We start from the raw sequence: 21905 nt of genomic DNA on the forward strand, positions 1-21905 counted from the left end.
ACGATCCAGACTAGTGGTCTTACTGGGGCCGGTGAACAAGACTGTAAGCTTGCCATTGTGCCAGTTAAAGTAAAATCAAAGAGAGGTCAAAGAATAGTGGAAACGTATGCCTTTCTGGACCAAGGGAGTTCGGCGTCCTTTTGTACAGTGGGTCTTATGGACAAGCTGAATATTGCTGGGAGGAGGACAAAGATTCTCCTGCGCACCATGGGACAGGAGAAAGTGGTGGACAGTTTCATTGTACCTGAACTTGAAGTTGCAGGATTGGACAGTGACATGTACCGTGATATGCCTAACAGGACCTGGATGATTGGCCACATTTGAAGCATGTTCATTTGCCAGAAATTAAGGCCAATGTGGAGCTTTTGATTGGCATTAATATGCCCAGAGCTCTAGAACCTTTGGAGGTCATCCGGAGTGTAGGTGATGGACCTTTTGCCATTAGGACTGTGCTTGGCTGGACAGTGAATGGGCCACTTAATCGAGAATGCTGTGGAAGGCCAGGATGTTTGGCAACAGTTACTGCCAACAGAGTTTCTGCTGTCACACTGGACAAGCTATGGAAACAGCAGTTCAAGATGGACTTTCCTGAGAGCAGCGATGATGAACAGATGGGGCTGTCAAAGGAAGACTTGAAGTTCCTGGAATTGGCCAGCAAGACGGTGACTTTGAGGGATGGGCACTACAGCATTGCCCTGCCACTGAAAGACCGAGACATAAGAATGCCTGACAACCGTGCAATTGCTGAGCAACGAGCCTTAGGTTTGAAGAAAAGGTTCATCAGAGATAAAGACTTTCACAAAGACTACACTGCCTTCATGACAGATCTCATATCTAGAGGATATGCAAAGAGAGTGCCAGTCGCAGAATTAGAGCGCAGTGATGGGAAGCTTTGGTATATCCCTCACCATCCTACCAAGGGGAAGATGCGGGTCATCTTTGACTGTGCAGCATCATTCCAGGGTGTCTCTCTTAATGCGCAGCTCCTGAGTGGTCCTGACTTAACAAATGGTTTGGTTGGCGTACTGACGAGGTTCAGAAAAGAGCCTATTGTTTTGATGTCTGACATCGAGGCTATGTTTCACCAGGTGCATGTGCCAGAAGAAGATGCTGACCTTTTGAGGTTTCTTTGGTGGCCTGGTGGTGACTTCAATCAGAGCATGCAAGAGTACAGAATGGGTGTTCATTTGTTTGGGGCAACGTCCTCTCCAAGCAGAGAGGACGTTGAAGAAATGCGCAGAGGACAACAAAGCATACTTCAGCCAGCAGGTGACTGACACCATTCTGTATAGTTTTTATGTGGATGACTGCCTTGCTTCAATATGCTCTGAAGAAGAAGCCATCAATCTTTACTCAGGCCTCAGAGACATTTGCGCCAAGGGTGGTTTCCACTTAACAAAGTGGATCAGCAATAGCCGCAGCATTCTGGCAGTTATACCTGAGGAGGAAAGAGCAAATGAAGTTAAGGACCTAGACCTGGATTGTGACCTTTTACCTGTTGAGCGGGCATTGGGAGTGAGGTGGTGCCTGCAGTCAGATGCATTTAAGTTCTGCATATCCATCCCAAACAGACCATTGACTCGGAGAGGGATCCTATCCACAGTAAGCTCCTTCTATGACCCTCTGGGGTTCCTTGCTCCTGTTATCTTCACAGCCAAAAGAATCCTTCAAGATCTGTGCCAGAGGGGGATAGGATGGGATGATGCTATACCATCAGCAGTTGCTCAAGAGTGGAAAAGCTGGGTAGAAGAATTGCATCTGTTGAACAACATCAGCATCGGACATTGTTTAAAACCTTCTGATTTTGGACAGACGACCGCTGCTCAGTTGCACCACTTTGCAGATGCGAGTGAGAAGGGCTATGGGGCTGTTACCTACCTGTTGCTGCACAACAGTCGCTCACAGACACACAGTTGCTTCATAATGGGAAAATCCAGGGTGGCAGCTTTAAAACCAGTCACAATCCCTCGCATGGAATTGACGGCAGCAGTGCTAGCAGTTCGCATGGATAGAATGTAGAGGAGGGAGTTGAGACTCCCTCTCCTAAACTCTGTCTTTTGGACGGACAGCACCGCAGTGTTGAAATATATAAACAATGAGACTTCCAGGTTCCGTGTTTTTGTGGCGAACAGAGTGTCAGAAATTCTCAAGGCTTCTAGTGCCTCCCAATGGAGGTATGTGAACACCACACATAACCCTGCGGACCTTGCCTCCAGAGGTATGAAGGCAGAGACCTTTTTACGTGACACTGAATGGATATCTGGTCCTGCATTTCTTACACAGCCAGAGAACAATTGGCCTGTGAACCCAGAAAACTTGCAAGAACCTTCACATGAAGATCCTGAAGTTAAGGTGTCTGCTGCCATCAACATCTCACAAGTACACGATGATGATCATCCTCTGACCCTTTTAATCCATTGTGCCTCATCCTGGACTCGTCTCATCAGGGTGATGGGTTGGATTTTGAGGTTCAAGACATTGCTATTGCATCACAGGAAGATACATTTCCAGTCTGCATCTGATACAATTCAGTCTGAAGATGCTCAACATAAGTTTGATTTCCGGCATGGCTTTCTTTCATTGGGAGAGATTGAGGATGCTGAGATGCAAATAATTAAGTTCTGTCAGAGGAAGAGTTACGCTGAAGAAATTTCTTGTCTCCAAAGGGGATGGTCTGTGAAACGAAGCAGCCACATATATAAGTTGAATCAATCCCGTTTTGGAGGATGATGTGCTGCGGGTTGGCGGACGTCTCAGTAGGGCTGTCATGTCAGAAGATTCCAAGCATCCTGTCATAATCGCTAAAGAGCTTCACATTTCTAATCTCATTCTACAGCATATTCATAAAGAGGTGGGTCATGGTGGAAGGAACCACATACTCTCAAAGCTGCATCAAAAATACTGGATTCCTGGCGCTGGTACTTTGATTCGAAGCATCATGTCGAGGTGTGTGACCAGCAGAAGGTTTCATGGAGCTGCAGGCCAGCAGCAGATGGCTGAGTTGCCTGAAAGCAGAGTGACCTCTGAGAAACCCCCATTTAGCTTTGTTGGAGTGGACTATTTTGGTCCATTTGAAGTGAAGTGTGGGAGAAGTCTTGTGAAGTGGTATGGTGTTATTTTTACTTGTTTGGCAATTAGAGCAGTGCATATTGAGGTTGCCTCATCTCTTGACACTGACTCTTTTATTAACGCCTTACGACGTTTCATTGCAAGACGAGGTCAGGTACAAGAACTGCGCTCGGACAATGGGACTAACTTTGTGGGCGCAGAGCACGAGCTGAGACGAGCTATGGAAGAGTGGAATCAGGAAAAGATCTCTGATGCTCTGTCTTTGAAGGGAGTGAAATGGATCTTTAATCCTCCAACTGGATCGCATCATGGTGGAGCATGGGAGCGGTTGATTCATTCTGTCAGAAAGGTCCTTAATTCCACTCTCCAAACACAGCATTTTGACGAGGAAGGGCTCCAAACTGCTCTTTGTGAAGTGGAGTCAATCCTCAACAGTAGACCCATTACGCTGGAATCCACCGATCCAAATGATTTGGAAGCCTTAACACCAAACCATCTCCTTCTTCTCAAGTCCAACCCGTCTTTACCACCTGGCCTGTTCCAGAGGGACGATCTCTACGCACGTAAACGATGGAGGCCAGTTCAATATATATCTGACCTGTTTTGGAAAAGATGGACTAAAGAATACTTGCCACAACTTCAGCAGCGCCAGAAATGGGGAAGGATTAAACGCAACTTTGTTCCTGGAGATGTGGTCCTTATAGTGGATGATTCTGCACCTCGTGGTTCCTGGATCATTGGGAGAGTCACCGGAGCTGCACCAGATGAAAAGGGGCTTGTGCGTCAGGTCTGGATTAAGACCCCAACCAGCCATGTTTGCAGACCCGTCACAAAGATATGCCTTCTTCACGAGACCTCTGACCCATGACGATGACATTTATGACACAGTGTGACTGTAACTGTAACTGTAACTAACTTTGAATTGACTTTAATGTTATGAGATGTACATCACAGACTGACTATATTTAGGCTAAGTGCTGGTAACCTCTGGCCTATGACTGACTGACCATGTGCAGACAGAAGAAAAGAAGAGAAGAAATGAGAAATTAACTTTGGTGGACTTTTGAGTATGTTATGTTGTCTCACTGGGTGTCTGTTATGTGATGTAGTGTATGTCTTGAGTTATGGTTTCGGATGTGTACACTGTAAAATGTAATATTGTGTTTAATTAAAAATATTAAATAGGCTGAACTCAATTTTTTTTCAATTTGTTCTTAGAACTCAATTTAAATAAGTTACCAGTACTTTTTATGAAAAAACGCTGATAAACTCAATTTATTTGAGTTGTCTTAACTTAGAAAAACTCAGTAAGCTGGAAGTTTTGCTTCTCAGTGCGGAAGGATGAAAGATATGGTTTGAAAATGCCACGTCACTACCGTCCTCCTCCCTAGCACGGATCAGTCCGCATTTGTTGAGCAAACCTGGAGAAGCGTCAGCTCAAGATATTATTGTTGTCGGGGAGGAGCCAAGATGGCGACCTGTGTGGACGCTTCTCTGTAAGCTCGTGAATCTCTGATGTGTACCTAACCTTTTAAATGATCTAAACGGACTCAGATAACTCTTTTTTTAGAAGTGACTCACTGCACTTGTGTTTTGCGTACGTACAGGACATCTAGGCCAAACTGAGTTTCTTTTTTTCCTGCCGAATCCCGACACACTGGAGTGTTAGCTTGTATTGAAACATTTAGCTAATAGCCACGGGATAAGTTTGCAAAATGGCCAAAAAAGAGGCAAGAAGAAAGGAAGGACTGATAATGGACTTGGAGCCAGATAAAACCTTTGCAGGCTTATGCAAACCTCTCCCTCAGACCCCTCTCAACAGCCCCAACCCAAAGAAGAGCCGCATCGAAGCGCATGAGGTGAGAGAGGAAGCTGTATCCAATGCCGACATCTTAAAAGCTATTAATGGGCTGAATGACAGATTCTCCAAATTCGAACAAATGGTGAACAAAAACACGGCGGAGATTATTGCTGTGCGGGATCACGTGAAAGGTCTTGAAATACAAAGCAAAGAGACAGAGGTTACTGTGAAGAAGCTGAAAGATCGCATTGCTGCACTTCAGGAGAAACAAGAGGAGACGGAGAGATATAGCCGGCGGTGGAACCTGCGTTTGCTGAATCTCCCAGAGCATAGTAACGAAGATATAAGAAAAGAGGTGATGGATATAATCGCCCTAATCATCCCTGAGGAAAAAACCAAATTCGAGTTCATGATAGATACTGTTCATAGAGTTGGTCGAACAAGAGATGAAAACAGTTCACGCCCCATCATCATACAGTTCACCATGCGCACCTTCCGACACAAAGTGTGGAGAGCTTCCCTCAACTCTGATGTGATGAAGAAGAGGAATCTCAGGTTGGCTGAAGATCTCACCTACATGGAAAGACAGTGCAGAAATAAACTGTGGCCAACTGTCAAACAAGCTCGTGACGAGGGAAAGAAGACCAAATGGATTGGTCCTGTGGCCATCATTGATGGTGTAAGACACACTGCATAAATAAGAGGTTATTAAAAGGTCAGCAAGATGACTGAAATACTTTAAGTTCACTCTGTAAGTTACCTAACATTAACAGGTATTTCAACTACCTCAGGCTCTCAATGTTACTGTTCAATATTTAATAATTTTGAGGCACTTGTATATTGTTTTTTTTTGTGTGTGTGTGTGTTTTTTGCTTGAAATACCTCAGGTTCATTAGGTAATATGTTTACAACCAGTAATATCCTCTTTAAATTTTCTATAAAACTTTCATACCTCCAAGTTAGTTGTACCAATGTTTGGTAAACATTATTATGGTTATGCTTGAACTTGCCTATGTTTTACAGTGTGAGTAGTTAAACATCCTAATTTTATTGGAGTATAAATGTTAATTTGCTTAAGCATCTGGGTCACTTCATCGGGGAAAAGAAAACAGAGTCTGAAGACTTTATTTAGGTACTCAACACTTAGTGTTCCCTTTTGAGAGTATCTTCTTTAGGTGTTTATACGTAGGACCTTATAAGTTTCTAGTTAGTTTAACAGACATCCAGTTCACTTTATTCATTCCCTTCTTTTCTTATGGCAGACTTACATTTCAGTTCCTTAAAAATACTATCCCTTAATGTTCGAGGTATTCGTGACAGTACCAAAAGAAAGTCAATTTTCATTTTCTGTAGACGGAAAAATGCTGATTTGATTTTTCTACAAGAAACTCATTCGAGTGATAATGATGTAAAATTCTGGAAAGCACAGTGGGGTGATCAGTGTTATTTTTGCCACGCCTCTCAACATTCAGCAGGCGTAGCCATTCTCCTTAACAACTTTAAAGGTAATATTATTGAATCATTGTCTTCAGATGAAGGCAGATGGATTATTCTGGTTTTCAAATTGGACAACACCTTCTTTATAGTCTGTAATTTATACAGTCATAACAACACAACTCAGGCCAAATCTATGTGCATACAATTATCTGAGAAACTTGATTTTTTAAAATCAAAATATAAGGGAGCCCACATGATTCTTGGAGGAGATTATAATGATGCTCCAGACGATCTTATAGATAGAGTACCAATAAGAATATCTCAACACTCAAGATTTAAAAGCACGGCATTTTTCTGTGAACAACTTGCAGTTATAGATGTATGGAGATTCTTCAACTCTAATACAAAAGAGTTTACCTGGAGCAATGCAAACGGATCTCTACAATCCAGAATTGATTTGTGGTTAATATCTTCTTCATGTTTACATTTTGTTTCAGAATCTTCTCTTGATTTTGCTCCATTAACTGATCACAAATTGATCACAATCCACTTAGTTGGCAATAAACAAAGTCAAAGTAAACTACGTGGTTTTTGGAAGCTAAATAATAATTTATTGAATGATGATACATTTTGTAGTATAGTGGAAAAAACGGCAGAACAGATATTCGGGGATACCAATATGAGTCACACACTAAAATGGGAATTTTTCAAATTCAAAGTAAGGGAAGCGGCAATAAGGCGAAGCAAAGAAATTAAAAAAAGAAATGACACTAAAGAAATCAGTATTATGAATGAATTAAACATATTAATGAAGAAAGATGCCCTATCAGATGATGAAGAAATTAAATTGAAAAGACTAAAGGAAGAAATAGATAATGCATATATTAACATGGCTAAAGGGGCCTTTATAAGGTCCAAAGCAAAATGGCTAGAACTAGGTGAAAGAAATTCTAGTTACTTTTTTGCTCTTGAGAAACGAAACCAAAGAAGAAACAATATATCTGCTCTTAAGATTGATAATAACATAACCACTAATCATTTAGATATCTCAAAACATGTTGGTTCATTCTACAAAGATATATACAAATCAAATTGTAATATCAATGATTGTGATAGATTTATTGAGTCAGTTAAAAATTGCACCAACTATCTCAGAAAACTTTAAAACTAATTGTGAACGTCCCATAACAAAATCAGAAATTTCAGAGGCAATTCGATCAATGAAAAAGGGCAAATCTCCAGGCAATGATGGTTTGTCAGTGGAATTTTATTTACAGTTCTGGGATATCATTGTTGATCCTTTATTAGAATTATTTAAGGAATGGCAGCACGGTGGGACGGTGGTTAGCACTGTTGCCGCACAGCAAGAAGGTCCTGAGTTCAATTCCACCATCAGGCCGGGGTCTTTCTGTGTGGAGTTTGCATGTTCTCCCCGTGTTTGCGTGGGTTCCCTCCGGGTACTCCGGCTTCCTCCCACCGTCCAAAGACATGCAGTTTGAGGGGATAGGTTAATTGGATAATCCAAATTGTCACTATGTGTGAGTGAATGTGAGCGTGAATGGTTGTCTGTCCCTGTGTGTTGGCCCTGCAACAGACTGGCGACCTGTCCAGGGTGTACCCCGCCTCTCGCCCTATGACAGCTGGGATAGGCTCCAGCGCCCCCGCGACCCTGGAAAGGATAAGCGGAAGCGGATGGATGGATGGATTTAAGGAATGCCTTGATAGAAAAGAAATGTCTACAAGCATGAAACAGGGTATTATAACTTTAATTCCTAAACCTGATAAAGATCTTCTTGTTATAGAAAATTGGAGACCTATCACGCTTTTGAACATAGATTATAAGATTATCTCTTTGGTCTATGCCAAAAGATTAAAGAAAAATCTTGATGAGATCATAGCTGAAACGCAAACTGGATTCATGACCAACCGCCATATCAGTTCAAACATAAGGCTTATTTTTGACCTATTAGACTACTCTGACAATATAGATGATGATTCCCTTATTGTGTTTCTTGATTTTTATAAGGCTTTCGATACGGTAGAACATTATTTCTTATTTAAAGCACTCAAAACCTTTGGTTTTGGTCCAAACTTTGTGTCAACTATCGAAATGTTTTATAAAAATATTGACAGTTGTGTCATACTATATCCAAATACTACTAAAAGATTTCCAGTCATGAGATCTGTTCGCCAGGGATGCCCAATTTCCCCCTTTTTATTTTTGATTGTGGCTGAACTACTTTCATTACACATTTTGAATAGCCCAGTTATTAAAGGTTTATCTATATTTGGTAAAGAAATCAGAGTGACTCAACTAGCAGATGACACCGTTTTACTCTTAAAAAACAAAGACCAGATTGAAAATGCTATTTCATTAATAAACGAATTCTCAATTGCCTCTGGATTAAAACTAAATAAATCTAAATGTGAAATTTTATGTTTGTACCAATCAAATGTCAAATCCTTATACAATATTCCTGTCAAAACCTGTGTTAGATACCTTGGTATTCATGTCTGTAAGAATGACACAGAGCGTCAACAACTCAACTTCTCTCCCAGGATGGAAAAAACTAAAACTATACTGAACTTATGGCTCCAAAGAGACCTATCAATTTTTGGTAGAATCCTTTTGACTAAAGCTGAAGGTGTTTCCAGATTTGTGTATCCAGCCCTTTCCCTTAATGTGTATGATTCCACATGTATGGAAGAATAAGCACCATCATCTAAAAAAATCATTGCTTTGTGGATCTAAAGATAAAGGTGGTTTTGGCCTTCTGGACTTCATGGACTTGAACTATACATTTAAGGTGAAATGGCTAAAAGAATGCTTAAAATCTCCTGGATCATTATGGCATTTCATTCCACATAATATTTTTAGAAATGTTGGAGGTTTGCAGTTCCTATTGTCTTGTAATTACAGTATATCAAAGTTACCAGTTAAAATGTCTGCATTTTATCAACAGGCATTGTTGGCTTGGAAATTATGTTATTCACATAACTTTTCTCCACATAGATCTATTATCTGGAATAACGAATGTATTACTAAGAGGAACAAATCACTATATCTGCAGAATTGGATTGATAAAAATATAATCTATTTAAAAGACTTATTTGACTCTGAAGGCCAACTACTCAGTTACAATGACTTTATTACAGAAAAAACATTCCCTATCAAATTTAAAGATTTTAGCTCAGTAATAAAGTCCGTTCCTAGCGGACTGACTGAGTTGATGAAAAGTTACAAAAAACAGAACACACCACATGCATCTGTTAGCACTCTTTATATAAATGGTATTGATCTCTTAAGCAAGAAATGCACCAATAAACATATTAGAGAATGTTTGTATAATGTGAAGAAAATAACTCCAAGAGGGAAGTTTTTTTGGAATGCTATTTTTGATAACATCAACTGGGATAAAGCATGGCTTGTTCCTTTTAGATTTTGTATTACAAACAAAGTTAGAGAATTACATTTGAAAATATTACATAACATATATCCATCCAACACATACATTTCAAGGTTCTTTGACATTGATAGAAAATGTACCTTTTGTAAAACTGAACTTGAAAGTGTTATTCATTTGTTTTATGGCTGTTCATATAGTGCTACATTTTGGAGAAAGCTTGAAAATTATATACTGTGCAAAACAACATACAAAATCAAAATTGAAGGAAAAAACATTATAACTTATTTTGAAACTAAAGAAAAAAAAATATGTACCATTGTCAATCTTTATATCTTATTAGGGAAATTCCATATACATAAATGTAAATTTCAAAACTCAACCCCATCATTTCATTTGTTTTTGATTGAAATTGAATATTACTTAAACTCTCTTAAATTAACTTCCAATAAAAAAGGTTTATCATTGATTGAAATTCATTCAGAAATGTTTAATGAATGAGCTGTTACAAATATAACTTTTAAGTACAAAGTTGTTATGAAGTCTGTCACATCCCTCCTTTTTTTTTCTTCTTTTCTTTTATTTATTTATCCTTCTTATTTCATCATACTGTATGTTGTTACTGTTATTTGTCTTGTCTACTGTACAAACTGAACTGGAATGACTGACTGTTCACTTTATAATTTGCAATAAAGTTGTTAAAAAAAAGTACCTTATTTTAAAAAGAAAAAAAAAAGATATTATTGTTGTCACTGCTGTGGATCTTTACCTGATACACTGACTTGGTGAGTAAATGTTTACTCTTATTCAAACTGATTTGTGGCTTCTCTTAGTTTAGCACCAGGTTTAAAATCTTGCTAGCTAGTTAGTGTTAGCCTAGCATTGCTGCTGCCGCTGGGCACATCTTACTTAAAAATTAACACCACAGCCTTACAAACCTTACATAAAACTATGTCGGTGAAATTTTCTGTTGATTGTTTGAAATAAATAAGTGAGATAAGAGCCCAGACAAAATTCTTCGGGAGGTGCAGCCGTTAGGGGTGGGGTAGGTGTCAATGGAAAATTGTACTTAGTAGTCAGTATAATCTTTTAATGATATAAGTTTCCATATATGCTTAGAGGTGTATAATCGATTGTGTAGTGATAGGATGTGTGATCTTTAGTAGGCTTTGTGTGCATTCCAGGGTGTTCTGGTATTCAAACCCACATCCTGGGAGCATGGGAGAGGTCATACCTTGTTTTATTGTTTTACGGTAGGATAAACGTAGCTATGCCTGTTTTAGGCTAAGTGCATTTTGTTTAGATGAACTGCTGGACTTCCAGACCAGCAGGTTTAGGGAAGTCGTTTATGGACACACACACACACACACACACCTAAACATCCACATTCCAATGTAAAGAACAAACACCCACTGATGTATAAATAAAGACCAGGGCAGTCTCAGAGCGCGTGTCACAGAGCCCTGCTCTGTGCTGCCCTTGTATACAAGTAAAACTGTGTTTCTCCTCTCTGATTCTCAACTGAAGAAGTGTTTTAGAATAATTCTCCTGACATTTGTTTTGGTCCTTCGTAGCCGGAGCAGAAACATCAGAACTGTTATCTGTGACTCTGTTCCAGGATCTGGCGCACTGTTTCCTGACGCCGTGGAGCCAGCACCAAAGACTGTGCACAGCCCTCTTAGACGAGGAGGACCCGGGACGTTTGAGTCCAGGCCGGTCTGTTCCACGGCGGTGGGATTCAGTCTGACAATCCGAACCACCAGTGAGTCGTCTGAGGGTGAGAAACACTATTTTGATATATAAAACGGCCGCAGAGGTTCAATGAAACGCGTAAAATAGGTTAGGGTTCGCCGAAAGGAACTGTGTTTAGACCAGTTTTAGAGGTAGCTGAAATTACTTCATGACAAATTAAAATACGTTGAGATAAAGAAATTAAAATAGGTTTAAGTTCGCCAAAAGGAACTGTGTTTAGACTGGTTTTAGAAGTGGCCGTGGAATACTTCGTGACAAATTAGCGCGCAAATGTCTATCTGTGTGTATGTACATGTGTGTGTGGGAGTCAGTATAATGACATATGAGATGAAGTAAAATAGGTAAATATTAAAACTAATGACGTGCATACCGGCACCTGTTTGAAAGACTGTCATCCTAATATGAGCCATTGTTGAGATATAGAGCACACCTATGAAAACAACTAATATGCTGAACCCTGTATGAAACAGCTGAAAACTACATGATGGAGAAGCTGAATTGAATATGAAAGTGCAAGTCTTTGCCACTGTGGGCAAAGCACGCAACCACTGTGTGAGGTTGCGTTGCGGTCTCTTCTGAGCTGATGAGCAAGCTACACATTATCAGATCGAGAGCTGGCTGAGAACTCATCAAAGAGAGGGAAACAAAACTATGATAACTCAAGTATGTAGCGTATCCGTGAGTTCAGCTTCTTCTTTCAGATGCGCAGCAGTTTTCCTGGATCTTGACTCATGTGTGTAGAGTGTTCATAGCATCAGCATCATGTTCTTGTTTACTTGTTTTGTTGGGTTGAAAAATAATTAAATAAACTTGTGATCATACTTATGGATCACCATGGCACATGTCATCAGCCATATGATTTATTTACGCAGATGAAAAAAGTGAGTGTGAATGTGCCTGACGTCACAGTGTGTGTGCGTTGTGTAAAACTAATTGCCTCCAATTGTGAGAATGGTGATTCTGCAGGTCACCAGTTATTTAAAAAAAAAAAAAAAAAAAAAAAGAGTAAAAAGAGACAAAATTAAAATTGCAGATGAAAAATAATCATAGGAAAAAGGTTTTGTGTTTATCAGCCAATAACAACTACAATCTCATTTTCTGCTTTTAAGAAAGGAGAATTCAAAAAACAGAGAGAGATGTGTGTTGGTTAATAATAATAATAATAATGCATTGGATTTATATAGCGCTTTTCAAGGCACCCAAAGCGCTTTACAAGCAGTGATGATAATAATGAAAATGTCTTAGTTTTGTCACTTTCAGATTAAAAGCAGACCTGAATCAATTTTCCACATGCAGCAGTCGGAAGAAAGTTATAGTTTAACACCACTGGAAATGTTCAGGCCAGTTTCTGGCTAACTTATTTACAGCACCATGTGTCCCTCAACCTCACAAGCAAGATCTCACTCCTCCCTGAAGACAAGAAATGCAGTTCCAAAGAGCAATAACATGGCAGATAAAGAGACAGCAGCAAAGTCCTGAGCAAGTCCTGAGTCCCAGCAAGCAGCAGCAGTGTGGACAAACAGCATCGGAGAAGAAGAGCAAACCCATCATCCTGACTGATTGGATGAATGACACTGTGTTTCCAACAAGCTGCAAATTCACTGTGCTTGTGAAAAGAACGTTTGAAAAGAACTGAGGAGACTGTTGGAGTTTGACATTTGCCACCTTTGGAGAAAATGGCAAGAAGAGACAGTGGAACACAGGACAAAGCTGAAGAAGAACTGCCGGCTGTTGGACTGTTGAAGTGGGAGAGGACAACAGAGTGAGAGGAGGTAAGAACACAGAGAGCGCTGTTGTTTAATGTGGGAAATCAAAATTTGGGTTAGCAAACCTGGGGAAAAGAAAACTGACTGCTTAAGTGGAAAATTGTGAAGGAATCTGAACCACTGCAAAAAGAAACATATACAAAATCACACACACAAGCAGAACATGCATTAACCCTACTGACACAAACACAAGAGAGCTCATGAAGATTAGACAGCATCTTGAGCATGTGAGTCTGTTTATCATCTTGTCCAAGTCACCTCGTGTGATGAAAAGACCAGTGGACTCATAGCACATTAGTTAAAAATGATCAATTAATAGCAGAGAAGTGTGTAGGAAAGGCAGCTTTAAGAACATGCCCTGCTGGAGATGCAGCTCCAGAGACATTGATTAAACCTACCTAATAACACAAACCCACATGCAATGAAAATCAGCTTGTTATCTCTCATCAGTGTTAAAATAGTGTAAATTTAATAGACGTTTGTTATCAAATGCTGAATTTATCCAATGCTGACAGTTAACTCTCTAGGTTACAGGACAACAGTTTAATTTTTGTGAAACAAAAAAAAGATTCTGGTTTGACCAACCAGTCATCAGACAATAAATTTAGTTGTTAATATAGTAAATTGGGAGATGCTTTCTGCCTGATTGATGCAGCACAAGTAATTTACTGTATGAGGGAAAATTCTATTTTTTGTAATAATATTTTGAATATGCATTTCTGTTGTCCTGTCATCTTAGTGCTTTGGTTTGGGGAAGTTGTTTCTTTACTGATCTTTTCCTGTCTTCTGTTATTAGACTTGAGATATGACTGCACTATGCTGTTGCTGGTGACCACAGTTAATTCTACAAGACATGCTGTGTAGGTAAACAAACAACAACAGTTTGGTCTGCATTTCTTGAAAGATCACATCCCCCAAACTTAGTTTAGAGGGTCTACACTGTATATAGTGAAGTCTGCAAGTTTTCTAACAGCAAAATTTGTTTTGTGCCCAAATCATTTTGCACATCATTAGAATGAAAGTTATTGGCCATGTTTGCATAGCCCTTTTTAAAATGATGCTTTCATGACATTATTGTGTGTCGGTTGGTGGTCAGGGCTATGCAGACTGACAAGTGGGACATTGAATGTCACCTCTCCGGTGGGGAGGGAGCCTGAGATTGTTTAAATTGGAGTCTGTTTTATACCAAATGCAGAAAAAAATGTTTTAAGAAAGCAATTAAGTTCATGTTCCAAAAATATGATTGTTTGCTTGCATGACAACAGGAGAGACGAGTCCTCCGTCACAGATGGTGTGGTCAGTGAAGATGGTCGCCTGCAGGTTCAAGCTCATTGCATCTCCAACCCACATCCACTGCCACTGTACTTAAGGGAAGTTAAAGACTTTCTTCTGCACCTACATTTGGATCACCTCGATCCATGACAGTCATTCAGGCAGTAATGCCTGGACTGGAAACAAGCCATCCTTAAAATAATACAACATTCCAGCTCATGTGTTGGAATGGAAAACAAATGTGTTGTTTAAATTAGAGACTGCACTTGTGACAGAACAATAAATATTTTATTTTGATTATATAAGTAATGTAAGTACAAAACAAACTTGTGGTAGGCCTAAACTTATTTTCAGAATAATTAAATCTGAGACTTTGTTTCATTGTAAGATTATAATTGTTTGTTGTTCAGCAGAACAGTGTCCAGTATGTTGGCTGTTATACTTTGTTGTGTTTAAAAATAAAAGTTGGGCTCGTTTTAACATCATTACAAAAAGTGTTGTTAATTGTTTTTAATCATATTCAGGTTACCACAAATTGTTTTTTCATTTAGTTGAACTTGAAATGTTTGTCAGTAGGTAAACAATTAGTATTGCACAGTCAGAGATATCGAGTTATTCTTAATACTGCAGACTTGCAATGTATAAGTTGTCCTAACAGTCATCTTAAGTAAGCTTTACTTAGTTTTTTTTGAGGCAACGAGTTTCCATAATTTTTTTGAGTTCTGGGAACTAACAAGGCTGTACAGTGTACTCAAAATGAGTAAGTTGCCCTAACTTGGTCATCTTACGTAAACTTGATCCAATTTTTTTGAGTTCTGGGAACAAATGAGCTTGTACAGAGTACTCAAAATAAACAAGTTGTCCTAATTTAGTCATTTTTAGCTAAGCTTTACTCAATTTTTTGAGGCAACGAGTTTCCATAATTTTTTTGAGTTCTGGGAACTAATTAGATTTTACAGTGTTATTACTATAAGAATGTAATAATTAGGGGCCGGAATGTTGTGGATAGGCGTAGCTTTGGGTCACGTGGAGTCGGTGATAGTAATAGTGATTGCTATATCACCTGTTCACGGCCCGAGGGAATTTTTGTGAATGAGTGGGTGATGGGGGAAGTCGACTTTTGCTGACCGCTCAAGCTTAGAATGTTTTTTGATCACTGTTTTTCTATGGGTTTTAAGGATTTGATAACAAATAGAGGAGTTTTTAACCTAGAACTTTGACTTACGTTTTGAACAGCGGGCGCGTCAACATTATTCCCCTATTCGGCTGCTCGGCGACTCAAAGGCTTGACAGTCGCCAATACAAAGTATTCAGAATACGTTACTCTCATTGAGTAACGTAAGGGAATACGTTACAAAATACATTTTGGGGCATGTATTCTGTAATCTGTAGTGGAATACATTTTAAAAGTAACCTTCCGAACACTGGTCCTTGATCCGACCGACACAGCTGATTTAAATGACCTCCTCAACATGTCTTGAAGTTCTCCAGAGGCCTGATAATGAACTAATCATTTCATTCAGGTGTGTTGACCCAGTTTGATATCCAAAACCTGCAGGACACCGGCCCTTGCAGACTTGAGATGGAAACCCCTGGATTAGATTATCTACTAATATTTTTGTTTTTGTGGTAGAACTTGTCATATTTTCTCAATCCAGCATAAAATTGTATACAATGGCATTTTCTTTATATTTGCAACTGAGAATTTTATGTTAAAAAGTATTCTACATGTTTTATTTTGAATTGCTCAAGAAAGTGGAAATTCAACAATATATCATTCAGAAATTACAACCAGTTCACTTTGCAATATGGGACTTTGTAGGACTGTTTGAATCTTATTCTTATATTTTTACTACCCAGTATTTAAACATTTTTTTATGTGTCTATTTGATTCATTCTGATTATAAGAAAGGCCAGTTTGCTTTAAAAAGTCCAAAAAGTCAGTACAGTGCAGTAATAAAACAGAAGTACACCAGACAAAATTCAGCTTTTGAAAGCAAATTGTCGGACATCATGTCTTACACTGTGGTCAGCAGTACAGGAGCACCACAGGGAACTGTGCTGTCCCCTCTTCTCTTCACCCTGTACACCTCTGACTTCTGCTACAACTCTGAATTATGCCATATTCAGAAGTTTGCAGATGACACAGCCATCATGGGGTGTATCTGGGATAATCAGGAAGAGGAGTACAGAAGTCTGGTGAGGAACTTGGAGTCACACAAACCACCTGCAACTCAACACCTCAAAGACCAAGGAACTGGTTGTGGACTTCGGGAGGTCCAGAGCAGGTCCACTGCCGGTTCAGATAGAGGGAGAGGAGGTGGTCAACAAGTACAAGTACCTCGGGCTGTGGGTGGACAACAAACTGGACTGGTCATGCAACACAGAGCACCTGTATAAAAAAGCCCAAAGCTGACTGTACTTCCTCAGGAGACTGAGGTCTTTTAACATCTGCAGGAAGCTCCTGAGGATGTTTTACCAGTCGGTGGTTGCTGGAGTACTTTTCTATGCTGTGGTGTGCTGGGGGAGCAGCACAGCAAAGAAGGACTCATCCAGGCTGGAAAAACTGATCAGGAAGGCTGGCTCTGTGGTCGGCATGAAGCTGGACACTCTGGTGACAGTGGCAGAGAAAAGGACACTAAAAAAAATTGCTGGACATTATGGACAATGCTGGACATCCTCTGCACACGGCCATAAACAACCAGAGGAGTCTGTTCAGTGACAGGTTGCTTCTCCCAAAGACAAGAACCAACAGACTTTTAAGTCTGTTGGTTCTTGTCTCCTTTGTCCCACACGCCATCAAACTGTTTAACTCCTCTCTGGAGGGGAGAGGGAGGGGAAACAGGAGGACAAAGGAGGGGGGGACAACTAAGCTGTAGTGCCTTTTCACTGTGCAATACTTTTTGTTAATATCCAACGGTGCAATAGACTTCATACTTGACATGTGCAATTGCCTTGTATTCTTATTCCTATTTATTCTATTTATCCCTTTTGTATACTCTTTATTTATATATGTCTCTGTATTTATATATGTGTATATATGGTATTCTGCTCACATTCTGTAACTTCTGTCGGTGCTGTGCTATTGGAAACCGAATTTCCCGGAGGAACCCAAACGAGGGATTAATAAAGTTTTATCTAATCTAATCTAAAATTAACTTGTGAGAGAACAAATCTTTACAGTGAAGGAAGTAAATGTGATTGTGTAACTCCTGTATGGAAATGTTTGCTCCGAACAAAATATTAGGAAAAAGCATGTATAGCAATCAATAACCCTCTATCCCTCCCAATAAGCCGCTGAATCATTTTTTTTTTTCTGATTGTGAATCACAGCTTCAGCTTCAAAGCTCATGTCCCAGCTTCACACTAATTCACATGCCTCTGCACTCTTCGAGGCCAAAATTGCAAAAAAAAAAAAATTTCCCCACATTCTGAGGTCAGGAGAACTGCTTCCCTTGTGTAATCACGCTCTATTACTTGCTCCGGTCTCTCACTGACAATCTCTGGAGAACCCTTTCTGACACAGATCACAACTCTGAGTGATGTCTAACTCCAGACAACAGATACAGATCGGAAATGAACAAGACTAAAAAGCTGAGTCACCCAGATGCATGTAGGAGTGTTTACAACAGCATGCATTTACATACATTCATGAAGTATAATAAATACCTCTGTTACCATCCACTTATAATGTTTGATTGTACACAAATGGATATGAGCCAGGAAAAGCGACCAAGTGTGTTCACCAAAATTTTTCCATGACACAGCTGAAATGTCTAAAATAGTAAGAAGCATTCACACCAGCAATGGAAGCTTGTGGCTGGGAGCTTTTATGGATTCTTTCAGTAATAATCTAGAAGACAGCTAACAGATGCTGCTTACATAAATGAACAGTCGACACTTGACCTCACAACTTCTTAGTTCATCGTTGTTTGCTTTTTGCTTTTGGGGGCATACTGCAAGCTACCCTGCAAGCTACTGCTGAACAGATATGTGAAAATTTTGACATATATCTGCTGTTGCTACTTTCTTCTTTAGCAGGTGAATTTGGGAAAGATTCCACTAAACACTCACTTTAACTGATTTTCTTGCAAATAATCAAAGAGTAAGTTCTCCAGACCCAGCTATCATCCATGTATTTCACACAAAATCTAGTTTTCTCTTTTTGTTCAAATACTTTCTAATAACATAACACACATATATCAGATGTTTCTCCCTTTCGTTGTGAGAAGTCACTGAATGACAGTATATTGAAGAGTGACAGTTTCCTAAAAGAAACAAGCATACACCCTAACCCTAACCGTTTTGTCTAAAGACTGATCACTTACCAACATAGTACATACACATGGAAGCAAATGCACTGCAAATCAATACATGAGATCTGCATACAATTCAGACCAGCTGCAGTCTACATCAGCAGAGCGCCTAGACTTCTATGAGTTTTAATTATTCACAAGTACACTTCATCGAACAAAACTGGGGCAGGGAGACGAATTACAGGGAGGTAGATTACAACAACCGCCCCTCCCATCCCTCGCTAACCATCTGCCAAGCTTCTAACTAAAAATAGGTGTTAGACATGCGTAGAGAAGTCAAAAAATGTGCTCATCTGAATAGAATAGATTTGAAAAGCATGAGAGGTGTTGGCATGGGCATATAAATGGGTTATGAGAACAAAAAGTAAAAAAGTATTGTACATTTAAACTATAGAAGTCCTCAGTGCACCTGTAGATAAACATAGCTACAAGGTAAACGGCACATTTGCTTTTATTTGATTTATTAAGACAGATGAAGCTTGAAACAGACCAGCAGCCTCAGTCTAAGCTAAACTGCACCTTTTAATCTCAGATTGTAGAACACCTGGGGGTCACTGTTTCATCTCCACCCACCTCCAGCATTCACCCATTCACTCACCAGCCCCATACTGCTGCCTGAGGATGGCTGTGTTTCCTGACAGGGGTGTAGCTGTTGACCTGGCCACTGAGGTGGTGGATATTAAGGGAGACAGGAGACCAGGCTGAGACTCTTGAGACACCCGGTGCTTCCCCAGCCCTGGCATTCGACCTCCTGCAAAATTTTTGCGAGGCTCAGAGGTGGCCCTCCAAGATGAGGCACCTCCCAAAGCTGTGATGGTATTCCTCAGTGATCCACAGTTCTGAATGTGTGACACAGCCTCTTCAGCCACCATACTGTCAGCCAGTGTGACATGCAGTGTAGCATGAACATTAAATTCCTGATTTTCAGCAGCCCACAGATCAGAAACACGGCACTCATACACGCCCTCATCTTCTTTCTTCACCTTGGACAGGCTGAGGTTGTGAGAGATGGCATTGCCCTGAACACGCACAGTCTGGAAGTCAGGCACAGAAATCATGGGAAAAAAATGGCAATGCCTCAGTAACGTCTGCTTTTATTATGCATTTTATTCATCGACCTGTAGTTCCATGTTTTTATGACTAACCACTAACACATTCATTATCTCTAATAAGGACACGTGTTACTAACTCCCATATAACATATTATTTTCTTGTTTAGCATAAACTAAATGTGCACAAGAGGAATCTATGAGCTTCAGTTTTGTGATGCCACAGATCAATCTTCATTTGCCAGAAACAATTTTACGCTCTCTCTAAAGTGTGAATATCATAGAACAAATCCAGTGAATAAAACACTTTCAGCGGGACAGTAAAGCGGGTACTTACACTTATTTTTGTGGCTTCTCTTGAAACATCCTAAAAAAGAGATACTTTTATCAGTTTTGAAAATCTCACCGAATGTCAGCTGCACATTTTGGTAACAACACAAGTTTTCCTTTCTTTTGTTCCAGAGAGAGAAAATGGCATAAGCAGAGCTGTTTGTCTCAAAGACACTGTTGATAGCCTCTCTCATTGTCCCTCGTGTGTGTTTTCTTCTGCTTTCTTCCCCCCCTGCTACATGTTGCAATGGGCTGAAGGGGAAATGAATTTCCATATGCGCTCATGATGGTGGCTTGAAACACCAGACGTAAGAGGTATCAGATAATGTTGATAATCACCAAGTGCCCAAAGTCTGAGTGATGTGTGGATTTTCAGTTCACTTTTAAAATGGTTCAACAAGTGCTGCTTATGGGTACTGAAATGTGCAGAAAATGCTTTAGCAGTATTCCCCATCATAGTCAGTGTTAATGCTTAAAGGATGTTAAAATAAATTATAGTGTAGATGATGCAGGGTAGAGACAGACACACACACATATGCGTGAGGGCTATAAGTACCTTGGCTCTGTTAGTCGGAGCAGTGATCTGCAGCTCATCTTTAGACATATCTTTCTTCAGGTACCACCACTGGATCTCCAAAGACATGGGTGCTGAGCTGACAGCTTTAAAGGCGCAGGGCATCTCAACATCATCTCCTTCCCCCACACTCACATCTTTAGGGACTTCAGTAAATGTAGCTTTGGTGTGTTAGGGTAGAAGAGAGAAAAGGGCGAGACGGCAATTTTGCAAGTTTTTAAATGAGTATATGCCCTCTGCAAATTGGTCTTTCATCTGCCTCTATTTAAATCATATCAGTTTCATAGACTGACACGCTTCTATTGAGGTATCCAAAAATCTCCCCTGGCTTTATTTAATTGAAAGCATTTTATTTATCTATTCATGTTATTAGAGAAGGATAAGCTGCACGGGCTTAGTATCAGCATGTTTCACACAAGTGGCGCTTAGCTGAAGGAGCTTTTTAATGCCAGTCTATCTCCAATGTGCATTTCCTTCATGTCACTTCACTTACCATTGGCACAAATCATACAGGCTGAGTTGATAAGGAAATAATAAAGGATCCCGTGGAGTCCCGTTTTTTCCATGTCACAGTTAGTTCTTATCACGTTCACGAGCGTTGGACGGTCATTTGACCTGGACGCGATGTTACCCGCCTGCTCAGATAACTCCAAATATAGGCAAAGAAGAACCCCGATTCAGACGCAGCAGCGGCAGCATCAGCAACACGCAGGATCCAAAGCTGAGCTCGGGCATAATTAAAGCGCAGAGACTACAAATAGTGGATCCCTCAGAGAAGAGGCGCCTCCTTCGTTCCCAGCTGACTACCATCTGAGAAAACGAACTTCCTAATCAGGGACTTCCTCTACCTTGGTACAGCGCTTCCCTGAAAGAAGAAAGGCTCCATCGCTCACTAACAGTCTTGTGCGTGTGTTAAAGATCGGAAGCACTGCAGCTGAGGCAGCCAGAGACCGACAGCGATCACTGCTGAAAAGTGCAGAGCTTCGTCGCTGCGCCTCCTCTGTCTGCTGTCACCAACCTCCAGTCCTCCCGCTGCACGCTGCAAAGAGACACCCCCCCCCCACCGCCAGTCTTGTCTTCCCACTGCTTCAGGGCTCCAAATATAAATACCAATTTTCTTTTACGCATTGAACTC

General features: G+C 40.2%; 1 protein-coding gene across 1 annotated transcript in view; it reads right to left on the reverse strand.

The window, feature by feature from the left end:
* vstm2b (V-set and transmembrane domain containing 2B) overlaps nucleotides 1-21905 on the reverse strand; it is a 38330-nt gene extending 16425 nt beyond the window's left edge. The window contains exons 1-4 of the mRNA XM_003459287.5: nucleotides 21264-21905; nucleotides 20753-20931; nucleotides 20204-20233; nucleotides 19416-19851 (exon numbers count right to left, since the gene is read on the reverse strand). Of these exons, the coding sequence (XP_003459335.2) occupies nucleotides 19416-19851; nucleotides 20204-20233; nucleotides 20753-20931; nucleotides 21264-21336 (718 nt within the window). The 5' untranslated portion in view covers nucleotides 21337-21905. The remainder of the gene's footprint in view (nucleotides 1-19415; nucleotides 19852-20203; nucleotides 20234-20752; nucleotides 20932-21263) is intronic.

Source organism: Oreochromis niloticus, linkage group LG1, assembly GCF_001858045.2.
Source record: "Oreochromis niloticus isolate F11D_XX linkage group LG1, O_niloticus_UMD_NMBU, whole genome shotgun sequence".
NCBI lineage: Eukaryota > Metazoa > Chordata > Actinopteri > Cichliformes > Cichlidae > Oreochromis > Oreochromis niloticus.